The following is a 20,494-nucleotide window of genomic DNA, read 5'->3' on the forward strand; positions in this document are numbered from 1 at the left end:
GCTACCAATCAGTCTTTAAGGATCATCTTGGAAATGGCCCTAGTATCCACCCCCATATACTTCCATTCAAAATGGCTCAGAATGGTATATTCAGAACAGAATTTTGTAGACACTTGGATCTTTTGAGTCAGATTAGTAAACAGCCAATAAGAATCTCTCTGGTCACTGGCTAGCCACGCCCTAGCAACCATTTAGAGCACCCTAGCAACCAGCCCTATTGACTTCCATTAAAAATGGCTGAGAGTGATATCTTTGGATCAGAATGTCCTAGAGAAATTAAAGTCGGCTTGTTTTACTTAGGAGAGCAATCAAACTTCAGGTTTCCCTAGCAACCATGTAAAAAAATCACATATCTCAGCACCAGAACATCGTAGACACTTCTGGTTTCATTCATTGGACTCAGGGTAGCAAGGAGCCTTTTGAGTATCACCTTGGTAGCTACCTAGCAACCAGATGGGGTTATCTTAGCAACCAAGTAACAAATCACATATCTCTTCACCAGAATATCGTTGAGATTTCTGGTTTCATTCATTGGACTCAGGGTAGCAAGGAGCCTTTTGAGTATCACCTTGGTAACTGCCTAGCAACCAGATGGGGATACCCTAGCAACCATGTAACAAATCACATATCCCTGCACCAGAACATCGTAGCGACTTCCGGTTTCTTTTATTTGTCTCAGGGTAGCAAGGAGCCTTTTGATTATCACTTTGATAACTGCCTAGCAACCAGATGGGGTTACCCTAGAAACCAAATAACAAATCACATTTTTCCCAATTTTCAACAAATTTAGTTTAGGCAGGATCTATTCTGTCAATTTGTATTATTTGTCATCAACTGAATCATTTCTGTCAATTCTGATTATTTTGGTTATGTGCTTGGACCCCGATGATTGCCGCTTGCGGCTATATTTAATATTTATTATTCTTTTTCTGCCTTAAAAGTGTCTGGGCATCAGAGACAGAGACACCAAACTTGGTGGGATGGTCAGAAATATCTGTATCCACAATTTCCATTGAACCAGAAGTCTTATTGAGTCTCTGAGTCATACTTTGTTTAAAGGATAGCTGACACAGCGCTCGTCAAACCATAGGGCTTTTCATTTTTTCATAAAAATAATTTGGGGAAGGAATTAAAATACTGCAGATATAAAAGACGCAACAAACTCACATGGAGTGAAAATATGAGCAATTCATCTGCAAAATATCTGCAAAGATCTACACTTTAAGAGGTATGTTTATTTATTTTTTTAGGCTTCTGTTTTGATTTCTCTGCCGTGCGCTCTTCGGTCTGTCTAGTGTTTCATGTCCAGACCATGGTGTCTGGATCCTGACTTCACTGTCTGGTTCGGTTTCGGTCTGTGTCGGGATCCGGACACTCAGACTCCATGTTCTCTCTGTTATTGACGTGAGTGCATTATGTCATCTTGGCGGCATGCACTCGCTTCAATAGTTTATGTCTGTCTCTCGCGAACTTGGGTGCGCCTTGCGTTGCGCTGTGCGCCCGGGTCGCGAGCTGTCTTTACGTTGTGCCGAGGTTCGTCACTTCTGTCTGAGGTGTCGGGTTTGTGTGTGGCCGAACTCTCGCACAGGTACCCTGTCTCATTTTGTCGCCTGTTGCGTGGCATTGCTTTGTTTGCTGTTGCTATGCATTCTCTTGTCTTGTCTGTAGGTTGGCATGAACGTATATTGCCTTATTGTCTTGGCAATGTGCGCTCATGCCATTCGGGTGTTTGTGTCTTGTGAGAGCACGTGGCTTTGTTTTGTTTCTGTATTGCTGCATGTCTCATAGTCTTGCGTCATACCCCGCCTCCTTGTTTGCCCATTATCATTTAATCTGTCTCACCTGCCCTGCATTTAACCTGTTTGTTTTCTCTCCCTATTTTAGTCTCATTGTGTGTGCTGTCCAGTGCCAGTTCGTCTTGTTTCGTGTCTCATGTCGGTCCTGTGTGTTATTCCTTCTGTCGGTTCCGGTCGGTCCTGTTCCCAGTATGTCTGCCCCAGCCCAACTTCATTCAGCTCTGCATTGGATTTTGTGTTTTTCCCTTACGGGGTAGTTTATGTTGGTTTTTGTTTATTGTTGTTTTAATAAATCCTTTTAGTTTGTTCACTCTGCATTTGGGTCCTGATTCTCTGCAAACCCTGACACTTTCTTCTTCTAACTATTTAAAAAAAAATTGATCTTGTATGCTATATATACATATATAATATATTATTATTATACTTGCTTCCACAAACTCATATTAACTAAGACAATAGTTCATTTGCACTTCTAGAAAAAAGCTTAAAGGTGATCAAGATCTTTAAAAACGTTAAAGAAATTCTGACTTGTCACAGCACCTAATATACACACTTTCCCTTGTACTTTCATGTACATTTTAACCTAACATCTGTGTGTGGGGGAAAAAATAATTAGTTTTTGGACATGTTATTTGCCTGAGCAATAAAGTGATTAATTTTACTCATCACATTTACAGTGGTTTGGTTCGGTCAGAGGTGATGCTCAATGGACAGCAGGCTATCTATTGACCTGACAATAGCCTACACTGAAAAAAAAAATGGTTAGATTTACTTAAAATATATACAGTGGATATAAAAAGTCTACACACCCCTGATAAATCATATCAGATTATTTGCACCTTTAATGTAAAAATTGCAACCTATGCAATGCCACTGAAAACCAAAGTGACACATTTAAAAAAAAAAATAAAAAAAACTTAGAATAACTTAACTGCATAAGTGTGCACACCCTTTTATAACTGGGTATGTGGCTGTGTTCAGAATCAAACAATCATCAAGCTCATGTGAAATAGTACACACCTGTCTTCACCTGAAGTGATTGATTAACTCCAAATAAATCTCAGCTGTTCTTGTAGTATTTTTCTGACATCATCTTGGTTGCATGCTACTACAAGAGCCATTGGCCACAAAGAGCTTACAAAGCATCAATGGGATATCATTGTTGAAAGGTATCCCTCAGGTGAGGGCTACAAAAAAATTCAAAGGCATTAGATATATCAGGGTTGGGAGGGTTACTTTTGAAATGTATTCCACTACAGATTACGGAATACATGCTGTAAAATGTAATTTGTAACATATTCCATTAGATTACTAAAGGTCAGTAATATATTCTAAATACTTTGGATTACTTCTTCAGCACTGGTAGATTTTTTTCTATTGTTTTGGCTATAAAAACTCTGCCAGTACAGTAAGACAAAATACACATGCTAAAAATACATTCTCTGAAAAACCTAAATATCTTATGCAGTGTTGTTTCTAAAACAAGATGAATCAAATTGATCTTGTTTTAAGGATTTTTAGATATTTTTACAGGAAAACAATACAAAAATTATTATCAAGAATATGATTTTTGCCCTAATATCAAAGGTCTTACTTGAAAAAAGAAATTAAGATACAACATGAATTTTCTTGATAAAAAAATATGATCATGCCTGGTAACGTGCAAGTAAAATGGCTAGAAATAGCATTTTAGCTTTGCGTAAAGCTGACAATTTACATAAGGTTTATTTCTATTTCTTCTGCTCCAAACTTACTTCAAACGTACTTATCTGTCTACTCGTATGAATGTAACACATCATAAGAAAGTGTTTCACTGCTGTTCAAATGCATTTTGGATCGCATCATTTATATGTATAAATGTTTTTCATCTGAAAGGACTAAATATTAAATGAAACAAATGACAATAAAATGCAAAGTAATCTCTTCAGTAATCAAAATAATTTTTGAATGTAACTGTATTCTAATTACCAATGATTTAAATTGTAACTGCAGTGGAATACAGTTACTTATATTTTGTATTTTAAATACGTAATCCCATTACATGTATTCCATTACTCCCCAACCCTGACCATGGAACACAGTGAAGACAGTCATCAACAAGTGGAGAAAGTATGGCACAACAGTGACATTATCAAGAACAGGACGTCCCTCCAAATTTGATGAGAAGACAAAAAGAAAGCTGGTCAAGAGGCCTACAGCAACATTAAAGGAGCTGCAGCTCTTTCTGGAAAGTACTGGTTGCTCCCTGCATGTGACAACTATCTCCCGTATTCTTCATCTCTCTGTGCTATGGGGCAGGGTGGCAAGACCAAGCCTTTTCTGATGAAGGAAAAAAACAAAACAAAAAAAAAACATCCAAGCCCGGCAAAAACCTATATCCAGTCTCCCAAAACCATATGGAAAAATGTGTTATGGTCTGATGAGACCAAGATTGAACTTTTTGCCCAAAATTGTAAAAGGTATGTTTGGTGCTAAAACAACACAGCACATCAGCAAAAGAACACCATTCCCATGGTGAAACATGGTGGTGGCAGCATCATGCTTTGTGGCTGCTTTTCTTCAGCTGAAACTGGGGCTTTAGTGAAGGTGGAGGGAATCATGAATAGCTCCAAGTAGCAGTCAATTTTGGAACAGAACCTGCTAGAAAGCTGAAAATGAAGAGTTCTTTCACCTTTCAGCATGACAATGATCCAAAGCACACATCCAAATCAACAACAGAATGGCTTCAGCAAAAAAAGATTAATGTTTTGGAATGGCCCAGCCAGAACCTGAATTCTATAGAAAATCTGTGGGAGGACCTGAAAAGGGCCATACACAGGAGATGCCCTCGCAATCTGACATATCTGGAATGTTTTTGCGAAGAAGAGTGGAAAATATTCCCAAGTCAAGATGTGCCAAGCTAATAGACTCTTATCCAAACAGACTGAGTGCTGTAATAAAATCAAAGGGTGCTTCAACTAATTATTAGTTCAGGGATGTGTATACTTATGCAGTAAGGTAATGTGTCACTTTGGTTTTCAGTGGTATTGCATAGGTTGTAATTTTTACATTGAAGGTGCAAAGATTCTGATATGATTTATCTTTGTTTTAATTTTTTACATCACAAAAACATGCTGTTTTAACAGGGGTGTGTAGACTTTTTATATCCACTGTATGTAGCATTTTTTAATCACGCTTCTTAAGCAAATTCAACTTATGGTCATTTTATGTCAGCACAATTAGAAAACCTTATGTTAGAAATAAAAATGTATCAGTTCATTCAACTGTATTTACTTAAAAAAGGTATGCTGTCACACAAATGAGATTGAACAACTAATAGCACATTATTTCAGATTAACATTTATACTATTGTTTCTACTTAATTTAATTGGCTCAAAAGAAAATAATGACTCAGGTCAGTCATTAAACTAGATTCCTCTATGAAATGCAGATAAAGCTGCAATTCAGCTATGCACATTCACGTGCATAACTTACATAGATTGAACAGGATCCAACTTCACCACAGGGAACACTAATCACACTAATGGTGACTTTACATGAACTAATTACAGTAAAACAACATCAATATAATACTAAAAAAGAGCTAAAATTTCTATGAATTCTTAATAACAACTAACAATTAATTAAATGCTCCAATAAGTTCATTTTGACCAAACAAACATGCTTAAATTATTCAAGTGCAAGTGCTTATGGGTATTCTCCACAACCTCAGTTATGTACTTGATCGTTTGAGTTAGTAGTACTTAAAATCTTAATTTTATGGATTTTTAAGCCAAAGTTCAAGAAACTCGCAATTATTCATTAACTTTATGTATCACTGTAAGTTCACCTTATAACTGATATTTTGTGTTGTACACATGAATACAAAATAAGTAAAGCTTAAATTTGATAAATAAGTAGAAGCGATTTATTTTCATACTTCATGGTTGTTGAGCCAACAAACTGTTTATTTTAGTGTGGCTATTTATCTTACTAGCCCCGGAGTGGCAAATCCATGGCGTGACAGAGATTTTGAAGGACTCGGGGTCTGGACCATGTTTATCCATTTCCTTTAACAGCTCTGCTTGGTAGGCCTGCAAGACTGCCATGGTGTGCTGGGCCAAACCAGCCTGGCATGCCACAGCGTAAGCCTTACTGACTAATTAGGACATGAGCCTACATGGTTTGGAAGGATGCACCGGTAAGATTTACACACCAGTCTGAAAGAAGAGGGACACAAGTGGGTCGTGACCGCTTCTTCTGGGGGAGGCTCAGAGTAGCCTCTCTGCGCTGCACGGTCAAGGCACATAAAGACTGCTGCACCGGAGACATGTGCTCTAGTAGGGAGAGTGCAATGTATTAACCAGCTGTTTGTGCAGTTGACGGGACTTTGAATCATGCTGACTCAGTAAAACCGTTCATCAAGAACATTCATCGAGAACGCAGTGGTATATCAGGCTTGGGTCATTTGAGCTTAAGTTTCTCAACCACCTGCTTTTGAACCTTCATCAACTCAAGTGAAATACCAGTGGTCGTCTTAGCAGAGTGTAACCAGGTTTCACTATCTGAAGCCTCCAGCGATATAGCATCCCCCTTGTCGTTGTCACTGCTAAACATGATTGCACCATGCACGCCAATGGTGGGGTGCAGATAGTCATGGGCGAACTGAAATGCTCGCTCCAGGCATCCATTCTATCAAGTGATTTCGATCTTACCACACGTAAAAGTGTGTAAAAGTCCACTCTCACATCTGGGCCAGAAAATGCTGCTACATCCGCGTATGATTTTGAATTGCCGCTGTTATGTGATCTTACATTGGATCCCCTCTCTTATCTGTTCTGCGAGTGCTGTTGTTGAACTTGCGCTAGCCAGGAACCGCTGACACATCCGCGCATGATTTATAATTTTCTAATACGAGCTCATGCATGAGGCAGCACTGTACTTGAATAGAAGTGTTCCTTCTCATGAATAATGTGAAGAAATGCTCAGAATCAAATGAGGTATTTGTGTACTCTACTAACTCGTTTACGCATATACTGTACCTCATATTTTATGATGTTGCTTCAACTTTTGGTTTTAATCTGGAAGAACAAAATGGCTCAAATATTCTTTTATAAACATAACCACTTTACCCTTACTGATAAACATGATGATAAATATAATTGTTTTCAATGATGTGTTTGGGGCGTGCAAAATTCAAATCCAACTTTAAGTCAGACAAATTAAACTAAAGAAAATGTGACTAATTTAATTTTTAAGATGACAGCAACGAGGCATATCTATCTTTACAAATGAACTGTACAACAAAGTTGACGTAAGCAGAATGAAAAGAGGCATTAATGTGTTTAATTTTTGTGACAAGAAATGCAAAAAATCACAAACACATTCCATTGTTCTCTGTCTAGATGTTTAAACAAACCACAGAGAAAGTGTACACTTTTCACAGTAAATCAACATACAAATGTCTTCCTTACAGTCTCTGCATATTAACCGGGGATAAGAGAAAGTATTTTAACAACCAAAAAATTACACACTTTAAACGGTTGAACTCACCAATTTCTTTAGGGGACGCGAGCAGTCCGAAAAACACCACTACACCCCCTGCAAACTGCACCACTGATGTCAGCAGGAACGCATACTGAATCAAACAAACAAACAAATACACACACACACACACAGAATTATAAAAGCAGTCCATATGACGTGTCTTCTGAAGCCATACAATAGCTTTGTGTGAGAAACAGACCAAGATTTAGGTTGTTATTGAATGAAAATCTTCCCCTTTGCCATAGCTCTCAAAACTCATTTGTACAATTTGAATATGCGCATATAACATTTTGTCACTTTGTCTGACAGCACATGAGAACAAATAACATTTGGCAAAGAGTTAATGCACCGTATTTGAACACGCATGAACATGAATGAGATTTGAGCTTTGTGGCAGAGGAGAAGATTATCTGTGAACTTTAATTTGGGTCTGTTCAAGGGCTACGGCTATAAACATGTTATCAATTTGATTTTTTGGCCTGTTAAAAATATTCAAAATGTCTCTCGAAAATTACTTATTTGCTCTGAAATGGCTTAAAAGTGATTTTTTTTTTTCCTAGTTCAGAGTCCGGTCTAGAGTCCAAAGTGTCACTCGATAGGCCTGGGAATTGCAACAATATTTAGTTGCTGATTCAATATGTACTGCAATTTTATTATTACAATATATTGTTTTAAGCCTTTTTTCTTATAAAGAAATTCTTATTGAAGAAGAGTTGTGTCTGACATGACATTTGATTCACTCTATAATACAGAATTTGCAGGTAATAGTTAAGGATGCAGGTAAAAGGTAAGGTAACCTACTAATTTTCATAATCGCCTAAACCGTGCATTGTCTGAGCTATTAGTCGACTAGTGCATCCTGGTCTGTGTTGAAGAACCCGTATACAGTAGGCCAATAAATAGGCTGCATCATGTACCTGAATAGGGATATATAGACACTAAGAACAGCCCTTTAACAGGGTAACTAACAGATATTCAACAAATAATCTAAATAAGTATAACATGTTATTGCATAAAACTATCAAAATAAAACAAAAACGTAAGAAACAAGAAAGACTCCAACACAGAGCAGCACAAAACTGCTTAGGTGCATTCTGGATGCAGAATGACACGCTTCAATATAACCGAAGCATTTTGAGTCACAGGGCAATCCTTGCTCCACATTTAAAAGTGCAGAACTATTTATAAATATTGTGGGCAATTCATTGTAGTTCATGGCATCCAACAGTTTGACAAGCCTTTTATTACTGAAACTATTTATTATGGCCATGTCAGAATCTGTACAATGGCTCCCGATAAATACTCTCCAAAACACCACACAAATAGACCTGTGGATAATGTATAATATCAGGTACATGTCCCAAAGCATAGGATGTGATGTCCGACAGCGAACGAGCAGCGCTTTGATGGCTGCAGCAATGGTGCATTAAAGGACAAGCGTAAAGAATTACATTTTCCCTAGAAAACTTGAGAAAACCTGTTTGTGTGGAACCCACACAATTATAAAGTGGTACAATTATAGCTTCCAATATCATTGAATTAGCATATAAAATCAAACATGCAATTTTTTAAGTTATATTAAAAATAAATTTTTCATCAGGGAGACAATTTAAAATGTGGGAACATTTGGGAGCAACCTAGTCCTTGGCATTTGTGACTAATATATTTAAAGAAAAAATAATGAAAATTAGAAAATAAATGAACACATCCTTGTCTGTATGTAGCTGTAGCACCCACTGATGAGCCTGAATATGTTCCACCGTGTTAAGAATCAGAATCAGCTTTATTGCCAAGTATGCTTACACATACAAGGAATTTGTCTTGGTGACAGGAGCTTCCAGTGTACAACAATACATAAACAATACAAAAACAGCAGCAAGACATAGATAATAATAAAAAATAAAACAGATTTTACACATATGTACAGACACACACATACATACATACACACATACACATGGGTAGTCCAAATCTAATACAATCTGTTATGTACAGTGCAAATGTTATTTATTTATTTTTATTTATTTCAGAGGAATGAAATGGCAGAAGAGGTTGGATGTGTTGGATAAATATAAGAAAGACTAAACTGTGTATTGCACATAGTTATTGCTCAATGGGGCAATTTAACTGTTTATTACCAGACAGTTATTGAAGTGCAGAGGACAGACTCAATGACTGCTGAGTAAAACTGTATCAGCAGCGCCTGTGGCAGGTTGAATTTCCTCAGCTGGCGAAGGAAGTACAACCTCTGCTGGACCTTTTTAGTCAATGTGGGTCTCCCACTTCAGGTCCTGTGAGATGGTAGTGCCCAGGAACCTGAATGACTCCACTGCTGCCACAGTGCTGTTTAGAATGGTGAGGGGGGTCAGTGTTGGGGTGTTTCTCCTAAAGTCCACAATGATCTCCACCGCTTTGAGCGCGTTCAGCTCAAGGTTGTTTTGACTGCACCAGACAGCCAGCTGTTCAACCTCCCTTCTGTATACAGACTCATCGTCATCTCGGATGAGGCCGATGACAGTGGTGTCGTCTGCAAACTTCAGGAGCTTGACAGAGGGCTCCTTGGAGATGCAGTCATTGGTGTAGAGGGAGAAGAGTAGTGGGGAGAGCACACATCCCTGAGGGGCACCAGTGCTGATTGTACAGGTGCTAGAAGTGAGTTTCCCCTGTCTCACAAGCTGCTGCCTGTCCGTCAGAAAGCTGATAATCCACTGACAGATAGACATGGGAACAGAGAGTTAGTGTAATTTATTCTGGAGTATAGCTGGGATTATGGTGTTGAAAGCTGAACTTAAGTCCACAAAAAGGATCCTTGATATGTACCTGGTCTGTCCAGATGTTGCAGAATATGATGCAACCCTACGTTGACTGCATCATCCACAGACCTGTTTGCTCGATAAGCAAATTGAAGGGGATTTAGAAAGGGTCCAGTGATGTTCTTCAGGTGGGCCAACACCAATCTCTCAAATGATTTCATGACCACAGACATCAGGGCGACAGGTCTGTAGTCATTAAGTCCTGTGATTTTTGGTTTCTTTGGGACAGGAATTATGATTGAGTGTTTGAAGCAGCATGGGACTTCACACTGCTCCAGTGATCTATTGAAGATCTGTGTGAAGATGGGGGCCAGCTGGTTAGCATAGGATCGAAGACACGCTGGTGAGACGCCATCTGGGCCTGAAGCCTTCCTCGTCTTTTGTTTCCGAAAGACGTGGCTCACATCATCTTCACAGATCTTAGGTGCAGGTTGAGTAGCAGGAGGGGGGAGGAGGGGGGTTGCAGGAGGTACTGGTGTTTGTGTGAAGTGAAGGTCAGAGTGGGTGTGGGGTGTGAGATTGAGCCTTTCAAATCTGCAGTAGAACACATTCAGGTCGTCAGCCAGTTGTTGGTTCCCTACAGGGTTGGGGGTAGGAGTCCTGTAATATGTGAGTTGTTTCATGCCACTCCACACTGATGCAGGGTCGTTAGCTGAAAACTTTTTTTTCAGCTTCTCAGAGTATCTTCTTTTAGCCGCTCTGATTTCCCTGTTCAGTGTGTTCCTGGCTTGATTGTACAAGACTTTATCCCCACCCCTGTAAGCATCTTCTTTGGCCTGACAAAGCTGCCTGAGCTCTGCTGTAAACCACGGTTTGTCATTGTTGAACTTTAAATAAGTCCTAGTAGGAATGCACATATCCTCACAGAAACTGATATATGATGTAACAGTATCTGTGAGCTCGTCCAGGTCTGTGGCTGCAGCCTCAAAAACACTCCAATCCGTGCAATCGAAGCAGGCTTGTAGTTCCCACTCTGCTTCATTGGTCCATCTCTTTACAGTCCTTACTACTGGCTTGGTTGATTTTAATTTCTGCCTGTAGGTTGGAAGAAGATGAACCAGACAGTGATCAGAGAGTCCCAAAGCTGCTCTAGGGACAGAGCGATATGCATCCTTTATTGTTGTGTAACAATGATCCAGTATGTTCCTGTCTCTGGTGGGGCATGTGATGTGCTGTTTGTATTTGGGCAGTTCACGTGTGAGATTTGCTTTGTTAAAATCCCCAAGAATAAGAATAACTGAGTCCGGCTATTGTTGTTCTGTGTCTGTGATTTGATCAACCAGCTGTTGCAGCACTGTGTTCAAACACGCGTTTTGTGCGATATACACACTCACCAGAATAAACAAGGAAAACTCCCACGGCGAGTAGAAAGGATTACAGTTAATAAAGAGCGCTTCCAAATTAGGACAGCACATCCTCTTTAACATTGTTACATCTGTACACCAACTTTCACTGATATAAAAGCATGTTCCACCACCTCTCGTTTTCCCCGTTAACTCCGTGATGCGATCTGCTCTAAACAGCTGAAAGCCCGGCAGAGATAACGCGCTGTCCAGAATGGCTTCACTCAGCCAGGTTTCTGTGAGGCACAAGGCAGCAGAGTTTGAAAAGTCCTTTTTTGTGCGGGTGAGGAGATGTAGTTCGTCCGTTTTGTTAGGAAGAGAGCGGAGATTCGCTAAGTGAATACTCGGCAGTGCTGTTCGAAATCCGTGCCGACGGAGTTTGACCAGCACACCGGCTCATCTCCCTCGCCTGCGTCTCTTGAACAGCAGAGCTGCGCCTCCAACTAATATGTCTAGCAAAACGTCTGAATATTCGAAAACCGGGAAAAGATTGTCAAATGTTCAGCAGTTTGTCTCTGTTAAAACTGACTGGAAAAAGATTACTAAACACAGGACAAACAAACAAAAACAACAAAAGAACTGAGGAGCTCCACACCGAGGCAGCCATCCGCGGCGCCATCATGATGATATCATGTTTTGTACACACATACAGACATACTCAACACATGAGTACACACATACAGTACACACATACAGACCTACTCAACAGTCAACTGATACACTTAAATGGCTAAATAGGAGAATAATTTAACATCGATTACCAAGCTGGCTGGCAGAAAAACAAAAGGCCTTGCTTCTATATACAGTACATATATATATATATATATATATATATATATATATATATATATATATATATATTAGTAAAAGTATATGTAGGTAAGTAATGCTTTTTATTATTATGTATTGCTGTATATTGTTGCATAGAAATGAAATCATTTGTCCATGTGTTCATTTAGTAAAACTGTGGAAAATATGCCTTCATTAACTAGATTTTAGCTTCATGCATTAAACACTTTGAATCTACTTGTACTGTACTATAATACTGTTCTCTCACCTCATAGCCGTACTTGAGGACACTGGATGCAAGAAACGCACCCAGAATATTCCCCACTGATGCACATGCGCTCCACAGTCCAAACACGAATCCTCGGCTGACGCACAAAAGACATGTGTGAGAATTAGTAAAGACCAATGCATTAGCACAATTGTTGCGATAAATAATCATATTGTTACATTTCTATTAATTTTATGAAAGCATAGCTACTGTATATTCACACATACTGAATTTTGCAATTGTGCTATGGATTATGAATAATGACAGAAAATAATAACTTGATTTGATAAGGTTCACATTTCACGACGTGCAGCTATGGCAACAGACACAGAAAACTTTTAAAGGAATAGTTCACCCCAAAATCATGCCATCCCAGATGTGTATGACTTTCTTTCATCTGCTGAACTCAAATGAAGATTTTTAGAAGAATATTTCAGCTCTGTAGGTCCATACAATGCAAGTGAATGGGTGCCAACATTTTGAAGCTCAAAAATGGCAACATAAAGTACTCCAGATGACTCCAGTGGTTAAATAAATGTCTTTTGAAGTGATATGATAGGTGTGGGTGAGAAACAGAACAATATTTAAGTCATTTTTTACTATAATTTCTCCTCCCTGCTCAGTCAGTCTCTACTTCAGTCAAAGACTTTCTAGCAAGTCAGTCCACTGTCGGCCATCTTTGGAACGCTCTTGGGAGGCTATTTCCAATCATGCCAGCGCAGCTTCTATCTACTTGAATGGGGACACACACCAAAATCTCAGAAATGGTTGATCAAGATTACGATTAAAGAACACATTTCAAATCAGCAATAAAATGTGATAATATTGGAATCATAAATTGTGCTTCTTTATCTCATGTCACGCTAAAACAAGCAATTTTTTATTTTCTAAAAACAAATGCGTGTTAGCGAGTTGATTGACAAGTGATGTCTGTATCTAAAAGGTGATGGGCTTTTTTTAACTGTAAGGCTTCCTTTCTACATCCATTGACTGTAGGGCACTAGAGCTTCTTGGTTGGGCATTATAATTATCTCCTATTCGTTTAAATAGAAGTGGCCCGTCTATGCTAAATAATCTCTGCTTCAGTTTCACTTTCCCATTCTTCTTCTTCTGTTTGTGGTGATTCACATTTTTCATGTATATCACCCTCTACTGGGCAGAGAGGAGAATTTATGATAAAAATGACTTAAATATTGATCTGTTTCTCACCCACACCTATCATATTGTGTCTGAACACATGGAATTTTTTTTTTTTTTTTTTTTGTAATTTACATTTTTATTGATTCATATGCACATAACAGAGGAAAAACTCCACACATATACAAAGAATCAACATTTTACATTTAAACCCCACAAATAAAATCCCACCCTGTCCCCCAACGAACACCCCTGTAGTCCCACATAACACACACACACACAACCCAAAAAAAAAAAAGAATAAAAAAATAAAATAAAATAATAATAAACATACAAGATTAAACTAAACTATACTCTCCACATCCCCTCTCTGAGAGTCCCCCAAAAAAACTAAATATTTGCCCCATTTTTTATAAAATAAGTCCCTAAACCCCAGCCTTCTACTTACCACTTCCTCAAATGCAGCTACCCTCCCCATTTCCTCACACCACTCCAAAAAAGAGGTTGGTTGACTTCCAACCCCTTAAAATTATTTGCCTGCCGATCATGAGACTGGTCAGAACCCAATTTTTTATGTGATTATCTCTCAAATTCATGACCACCCCATCACCAAAATACAGAGTCTGGGACAGAGCAAAATTTGAACGTTCAAAGCGTCACACAAATAATTCTGAACCTTTAACCAAAAATCATGTATCTTAACACATCCCCAAAAGACATGGGTAGTGTCTCCAACTTCTGATTAGCATCGCCAGCAGGTGGGTGTGTCTTTAAGACCAAGCTTTTATAATCTAGAGGGGGTCCAATAAAATCTATGTAAAATCTTAAATTGCATAAGGCGAACCCTTGCATCTCTAGATGCAGACTTGACATTTTTAGAATCCTAGTCCACACTACATCCTCCAATACCAAATTCAAATATTTCTCCCAAAATCTCTCGATAGAAGTTAAAGCTTCATCCCCCAAACTCTGAATTAGCAGGGAGTAATACATTGATGCCTCATGACCTTTTCCAAAAGCAGCAATCACCTCTCCCGAAGCACCTGCAGCCCTAGGGGGATGTGTCCTATTCCCAAAAACAGAACAGAGCATGTGGCGCAGCTGTAAATACCTATAAAACTGAGATCTGTGTCTCAGAAATTCTCAAAAGATCTCAGTACTCCACTCTCATACAGGTCGCAGAGTGTAGTAACCCCCCTCACAGTCCACTCTGACCAGCAGAAAGGGGACTTGCTGATACATAATTTGAGGTTCAGCCATATGCTTGAGACAACATTTAAATAAATGTCCGTATTAAATACTCTGGCCACTCTTGTCCAAATCATGTGCAAATGTGAAATAACCAGGTGTGATTTAACTTCTCCGGTTATTTTGATAGAAAGGCTTTGCAGCAGCAAAATAGGGGCAAGAACTTCCAGTTCAATAGAAAACCAGGGAAGGGCTCTTTCATGTGGAAGCGACCAATGAGCCAAATGCCTGAGACCAAACGCATAATAATAAAACAAAATCTTGGGTAGGCCTAGCCCACCTTTGTCAATCGGCCTATGTAATTTGTTCAAATGTAATCTGGGACGCTTACCATTCCAAATAAAGGACTTCGCTATGCTATCAAATTGCTTGAAATAAGAGAGGGGGACATCTATAGGTAGTGACTGTAGTAGGTAGTTGAATTTTGGAATACAGTTCATTTTAATAACACTAACCTTCCCAATCATAGATAAATGTAATGAAGCCCACCTGCCCACCTTGCTCGAAAACCTTTTTATCAACGGGTCAAAATTAACTAACTAAATCAGACAAATTTGCTGGGAATAAAATACCCAAATACTTAATGTCCTATTTGGGCCACTGGAAAGCGCCCGGCTGAAAAGCCGTTACTGGGCAGTATGCTGTCAGAGCCAAAGCTTCAGATTTAGACCAATTGACTTTGTATCCTGAGAGCTTGGAAAAGGAATTAATAATTCCTGGAGGCAAGGCATAGATCTAGTGGGGTCAGAGACAAATAATAAAATATAATCTGCATAAAGCAGAAGCTTATGCGCCATACCACCCGCCATTCCCCCTGGAAAATCATCTTCTTTTCTTATCGCGGCTGCTAATGGTTCCAGGGCAAGACAGAACAGTAATGAGGAAAGAGGGCAACCCTGCCAGGTGCCCCTTTTCAGAGTAAAATAATCTGAAATTAATCCATTTGTTTGTACCGCTGCTACAGGGTGTCTATAAAGTAACTTAATCCAACCAATAAATGCCCATATATTTCCAAAATCGTACAGATAATCCCATTCTACCATATCAAACGCCTTTTCGGCATCAAGTGAGATGGCAGCGACCGGAGTCTGATCATTCGCTACTGACCACATGATATTGATGAAATGACTAATGTTATCAGAAGAGCTATGGCCCTGAATAAACCCCACCTGATCTATATGTATAAGAGATGTCATAACTTTACTTAACCGGTTAGCCAAAATGTTTGACAACATTTTTACATCTAGCTGGATCAGGGAAATTGGACGGTAACTCTTACACTCACTTGGATCTTTGTCCTTTTTAAGAATCAGACTGATCTGGGCTTGTGTCATGGTTGGTGGAAGCTTTCCGTTCTTTAATGATTCCGTATAAACTTCTAGCAAAAGTGGAGCCAGTTCTGTAATATAAGATCTAAAAAATTCAGCGGCAAAACCATCTGGCCCCGGAGCCTTGCCCGTAGGTAAGGCTTCAATTACCTCGTCAAGTTCCTCCATGTTATCTCAGAATCCTGATATTTTTTTTTTTGCTAAGTCATCAATTTTGGGAGTTCTAATGGTTCCACAAATTTTCTAATATTTTCATCAGTAGACGAAGACATGGAACTATAGAGATCAAGATAGAACTCTTTAAAGGCATTATTAATATCAATGGCCGAGGTAAATATTTCATCACCAGCAGATTTTACTGAGGGAATGGTAGAAAAAGACTCTCTCTGCTTTATATATCTAGCCAAAAGCTTCCCTGCTTTGTCCCCCGACTCAAAGTATGACTGTTTTGCCCTGAATAACGAAAACTCCACTTTCCGCAAAAAAATAGTATTATATCTGTATTTTAATCGAGTCAATTCTCTGAGGCCATCAGACGACATTCTGTGCTTCAGCTCTGCTTCGTAACTGTAAATATTCTCTTCCAACTCCACGAGTTCTCGGGCTTTGGATTTTTTGGTAAATGAGGCATATTGTATGATCTGACCCCTAAGAACCGCCTTAAGTGCCTCCCAAGCCACGCCCACAGAGGATACTCAATATAAACACTGATTTCAGTCTTTAACATTTGTTGGAAATCAGGATTTTGCAAAAGGGACACATTAAAGTGCCAACTATATGATTTCTTTTTCTCCGTATGTGGCAACACCTCTAAACACACCAGGGCGTGATCAGAGACTAAAATGTTTCCAATTGAGCAATCAACAACAGATGAAATGAGGGACTTAGATATCAAAAATAAATCTATTCTAGAATAAATCTTATGGACTGATGAAAAGAATGTATAGACCGAACCAGGTGGGTTCAAAAGTCTCAAAATATCTGCAAGACCAAGATTTTTACACAACCTGTTAAGTGTCAATGTTGCTCTAGGGGGCTTACACACTTTTGCTTCACTATGGTCAAGGACATCAAAAGATTAAAGTCTCCTCCCAATATTATATCATGAGGGGTGCCAGCGGCCTGCAACATCCCCTCAAGATCTATAAAAAAGCCCTGATCATCAGCGTTAGGTGCGTAAATATTAGCCAAAATCAACCTTTGCCCTTGAATTTGAAAACAATAATGTCTCTTCCTGATTTATCTTTAATCTGTTTGAGACATCTGAATTGTTGATTTTTATTTATCAGTATAATGATCCCCCTACTCTTACTTGAGCCAGCACTAAAGAAAATATTTCCAGCCCATATCTTCCCAAATTTTTCAGCTTCATGCGGGGAGAGATGTGTTTCTTGAAGAAACACTATATCATATTTCTTACGTTTAAGAAAAGAAATAACCTTCCTTTTTTTTATGGGGTGCCCCAACCCATTCACATTCCATGTGGAGAGAGATAACCCACTTAAACTAACATTTGACATTTTGATATAATTAAAAAAAACTAAAATTGTGTCAAAAACAAGATTATATAGACCACATTCCCCATTAGTGCAACAATCAAACCTCGAACAAAACAAACGGAAAAAAAGAAAAACGTGCGCATTAACTCCGCGCACGACAGCGCCAACTGGCGTCAATCCCTCTTAACTCAAAGAGTCCATGTGCGCATGCGAGAGCCCCCGCGACAACTTTGCCATCGTATTGCTCAAGTCTGGTGCTTCTGCACAAATTTTGTGAGGCAAAATTACATAACAGAAAATACTTTGTAAAACAGACCCCAGCCAACAGGCAGAATAAACAAAAAGAACATGTAGACTTATTCACAGAACTGTCTCGAAGGTGTGTTCCTCCACAATACAAACTCCAGCTGATATAAAGCCGTTCAGTTTCCTCGGACAGACAAACATGTGTTACAAGTGTTCAGTGAGCCGGCTGTTTATGAGTACGGCAGATGACATAATCCTTCTAATATCCCTTAAAAATACTCCACAAAAACAAACTCCAGCCAACAGGAGGCATAAGCACAAGGAATGAACAGATTCATCCACAACTGACCCTAAGGAGTGTTATTCCACAAAACAAGCTCCAGTCGCTAGTCGGAACCAGCACAAAAAGAAACTAAATGTTTTTAAATTAAAAAAATACACCATGTCTACTCAGCCCGTCAACTACAATAAAAGACGTCCTTTATGTGAGCATGTAGATATTTTGTGGTCATCCATAGTGTCCATTCTCAATCTGGCCAGGAATTTCAGTGTAAAAACGATCTTCTGTCAATGCAAATGTTTCCTGAAGGAAGTGTCCTTCCACAAAACAAACTCCAGCCGCTAGGCGGAGCCAACGCAAAAAAAAAAAAATGGCACCCAGCTTCCTCAGACAATCGAGTGTATGTTCAGCGATCAAACCACTAATATAAGAAACTTCAAATGGCTTACTCACTCCAATGTATTTATGAATGAGAGTGCCTGGTTGGGACATGTAAATACTTTGCGGCCATCCTTCGTTTCTATTCTCAGTTTGGCCGGAAACATCAATGCAAAAGGGATCTTCCGTTGATGTAAAAGTTTCTTACATTCCTTGAACCAACTGCGTTTCTCTCATCGAATTCGCAAAGTATGGGAACAAGAAAATATTGTGATTCTTCCAAGAAAGCTTTTCTTTGCTCCTCGCCTGGCATAACACTAGATCTTTATCGGATAATCTCAGAAATTTGGCCAGAATTGATCGGGGCCTGTCTCCCTTAGCAGATCTGCGAGCAGGGACTCTGTGAGCTCACTTGATTTCCAGTTTGTGGCCTGTTATGTCGAGCAGACTCGGGAAGAGCTCGTCCAGGAATTTCACCATATCTCTGCCTTCTTCATGCTCAGGAATTCCAACAATCCGTATGTTATTCCTTCGGCTCATATTTTCGAGGAATTCCAGTTTTTCCAGAATGCATTCCAAATCTGTTTTGGACGCGGGCGGATTAGCGGATAATTCCCTTTCCGAAGACTCCAGATAATCGATTCGTTTCTCAATATACGACACTCTTGTGACCAACTCAGAGAATTTTGTTTCCATCGCCGTAATCGATCGACGTATTACAGCGAGATCCTCCAAGTCGGCAACAACCTTCGTCAGCATCACCGAGATGTTGGACAGTTGACGCTGGATTTCATCTCCCGACATGCTTTCCAAATTGAGTCCCCGGCTCGCAGGGCTGTCAGAGGTTTCAGCTAGTAAGTGTCTTTTAATGTCTCCAAAATCTGAGGATTTTGACTTCTTTGCCATGTTTACCTCAAAGAGCAAATATATAATTGGGTATATCAAATCTCACCGGATTATAACATTAAAATAATTAGAAAAACTAGCAAAGTGCACAGAGCTAGTCGCTCACACGTCTACTTCTCTTATGGCGTCACGTGTTCCCCCAACACATGGATTTAAACACTGGAGTCGTATGGATTACTTTTATGCTCCCTTTATGTGGATTTTGGAGCTTCAAAAATTTGCCACCCATTCACTTCCATTGTATGGACCTACAGAGCTGAAATATACTTTTAAAATCTTCATTTGTGTTCTGCAGAAGAAAGTAAGTCACATCTAGGATGCCAGGAGGGTGAGTAAATGATGAGAGAATTTTCATTTTTGGGTGAACTATCCCTTAAAACTAGGTTGTGGCTAGTGTATTGACCTGTTTCATGTGACATCACTGTATGACCGTGCCGCCATGTTTGTGACCAATATTACATATACCTTCATTGTGCTGCACCGTGAGATGCGGAAAAAAAACCCTTCTTCAATAGTTAAAAGAAGCTTTTACATTCATACAGAGGGGATCATCACATACTTTTTTAATACTGTGACTAAATCAGACCAGAAAACAACACAAAAACATTTGTACCTTCTCAATGAGAGATGTTTACGGAGATGTACTCGCCTGCGTCCGTTGATAAATCGCAGACATTAAATGTCCACGAAAGTTCAAGTTGGCAATATTTGTGCTGTCTACAGACCTGTATGAACGTTTCCTGGGACTTGGCATGGATCAAAAGCAATTTTTGATGTTTTTCTTGATATTGTTTTTCAGGCGTTTTTCACCGCCATAGTTTCCTCCCGTTGATGGTCACAAATACAGTATGTCGGGTGCAGGAAAAACTGATGTTACTGAAACAGGTCAATAAGCCAGGACTTTGCTCTGAAATTGAGGGCATGGTTTAATGCATTC

General features: G+C 39.3%; 1 protein-coding gene across 3 annotated transcripts in view; it reads right to left on the reverse strand.

Moving 5' to 3' along the window:
• Positions 1 to 20,494, reverse strand: part of slc37a3 (solute carrier family 37 member 3) — a 113,225-nt gene that overhangs the window by 55,600 nt on the left and 37,131 nt on the right. For all 3 annotated transcript variants that reach the window (XM_051691590.1, XM_051691589.1, XM_051691591.1), the window contains exons 7-8: positions 12,536 to 12,632; positions 7,329 to 7,413 (exon numbers count right to left, since the gene is read on the reverse strand). In XM_051691590.1, the coding sequence (XP_051547550.1) occupies positions 7,329 to 7,413; positions 12,536 to 12,632 (182 nt within the window). The remainder of the gene's footprint in view (positions 1 to 7,328; positions 7,414 to 12,535; positions 12,633 to 20,494) is intronic.

The sequence above is a fragment of the Myxocyprinus asiaticus genome, chromosome 47, assembly GCF_019703515.2.
Source record: "Myxocyprinus asiaticus isolate MX2 ecotype Aquarium Trade chromosome 47, UBuf_Myxa_2, whole genome shotgun sequence".
In the NCBI taxonomy this organism is placed as follows: domain Eukaryota; kingdom Metazoa; phylum Chordata; class Actinopteri; order Cypriniformes; family Catostomidae; genus Myxocyprinus; species Myxocyprinus asiaticus.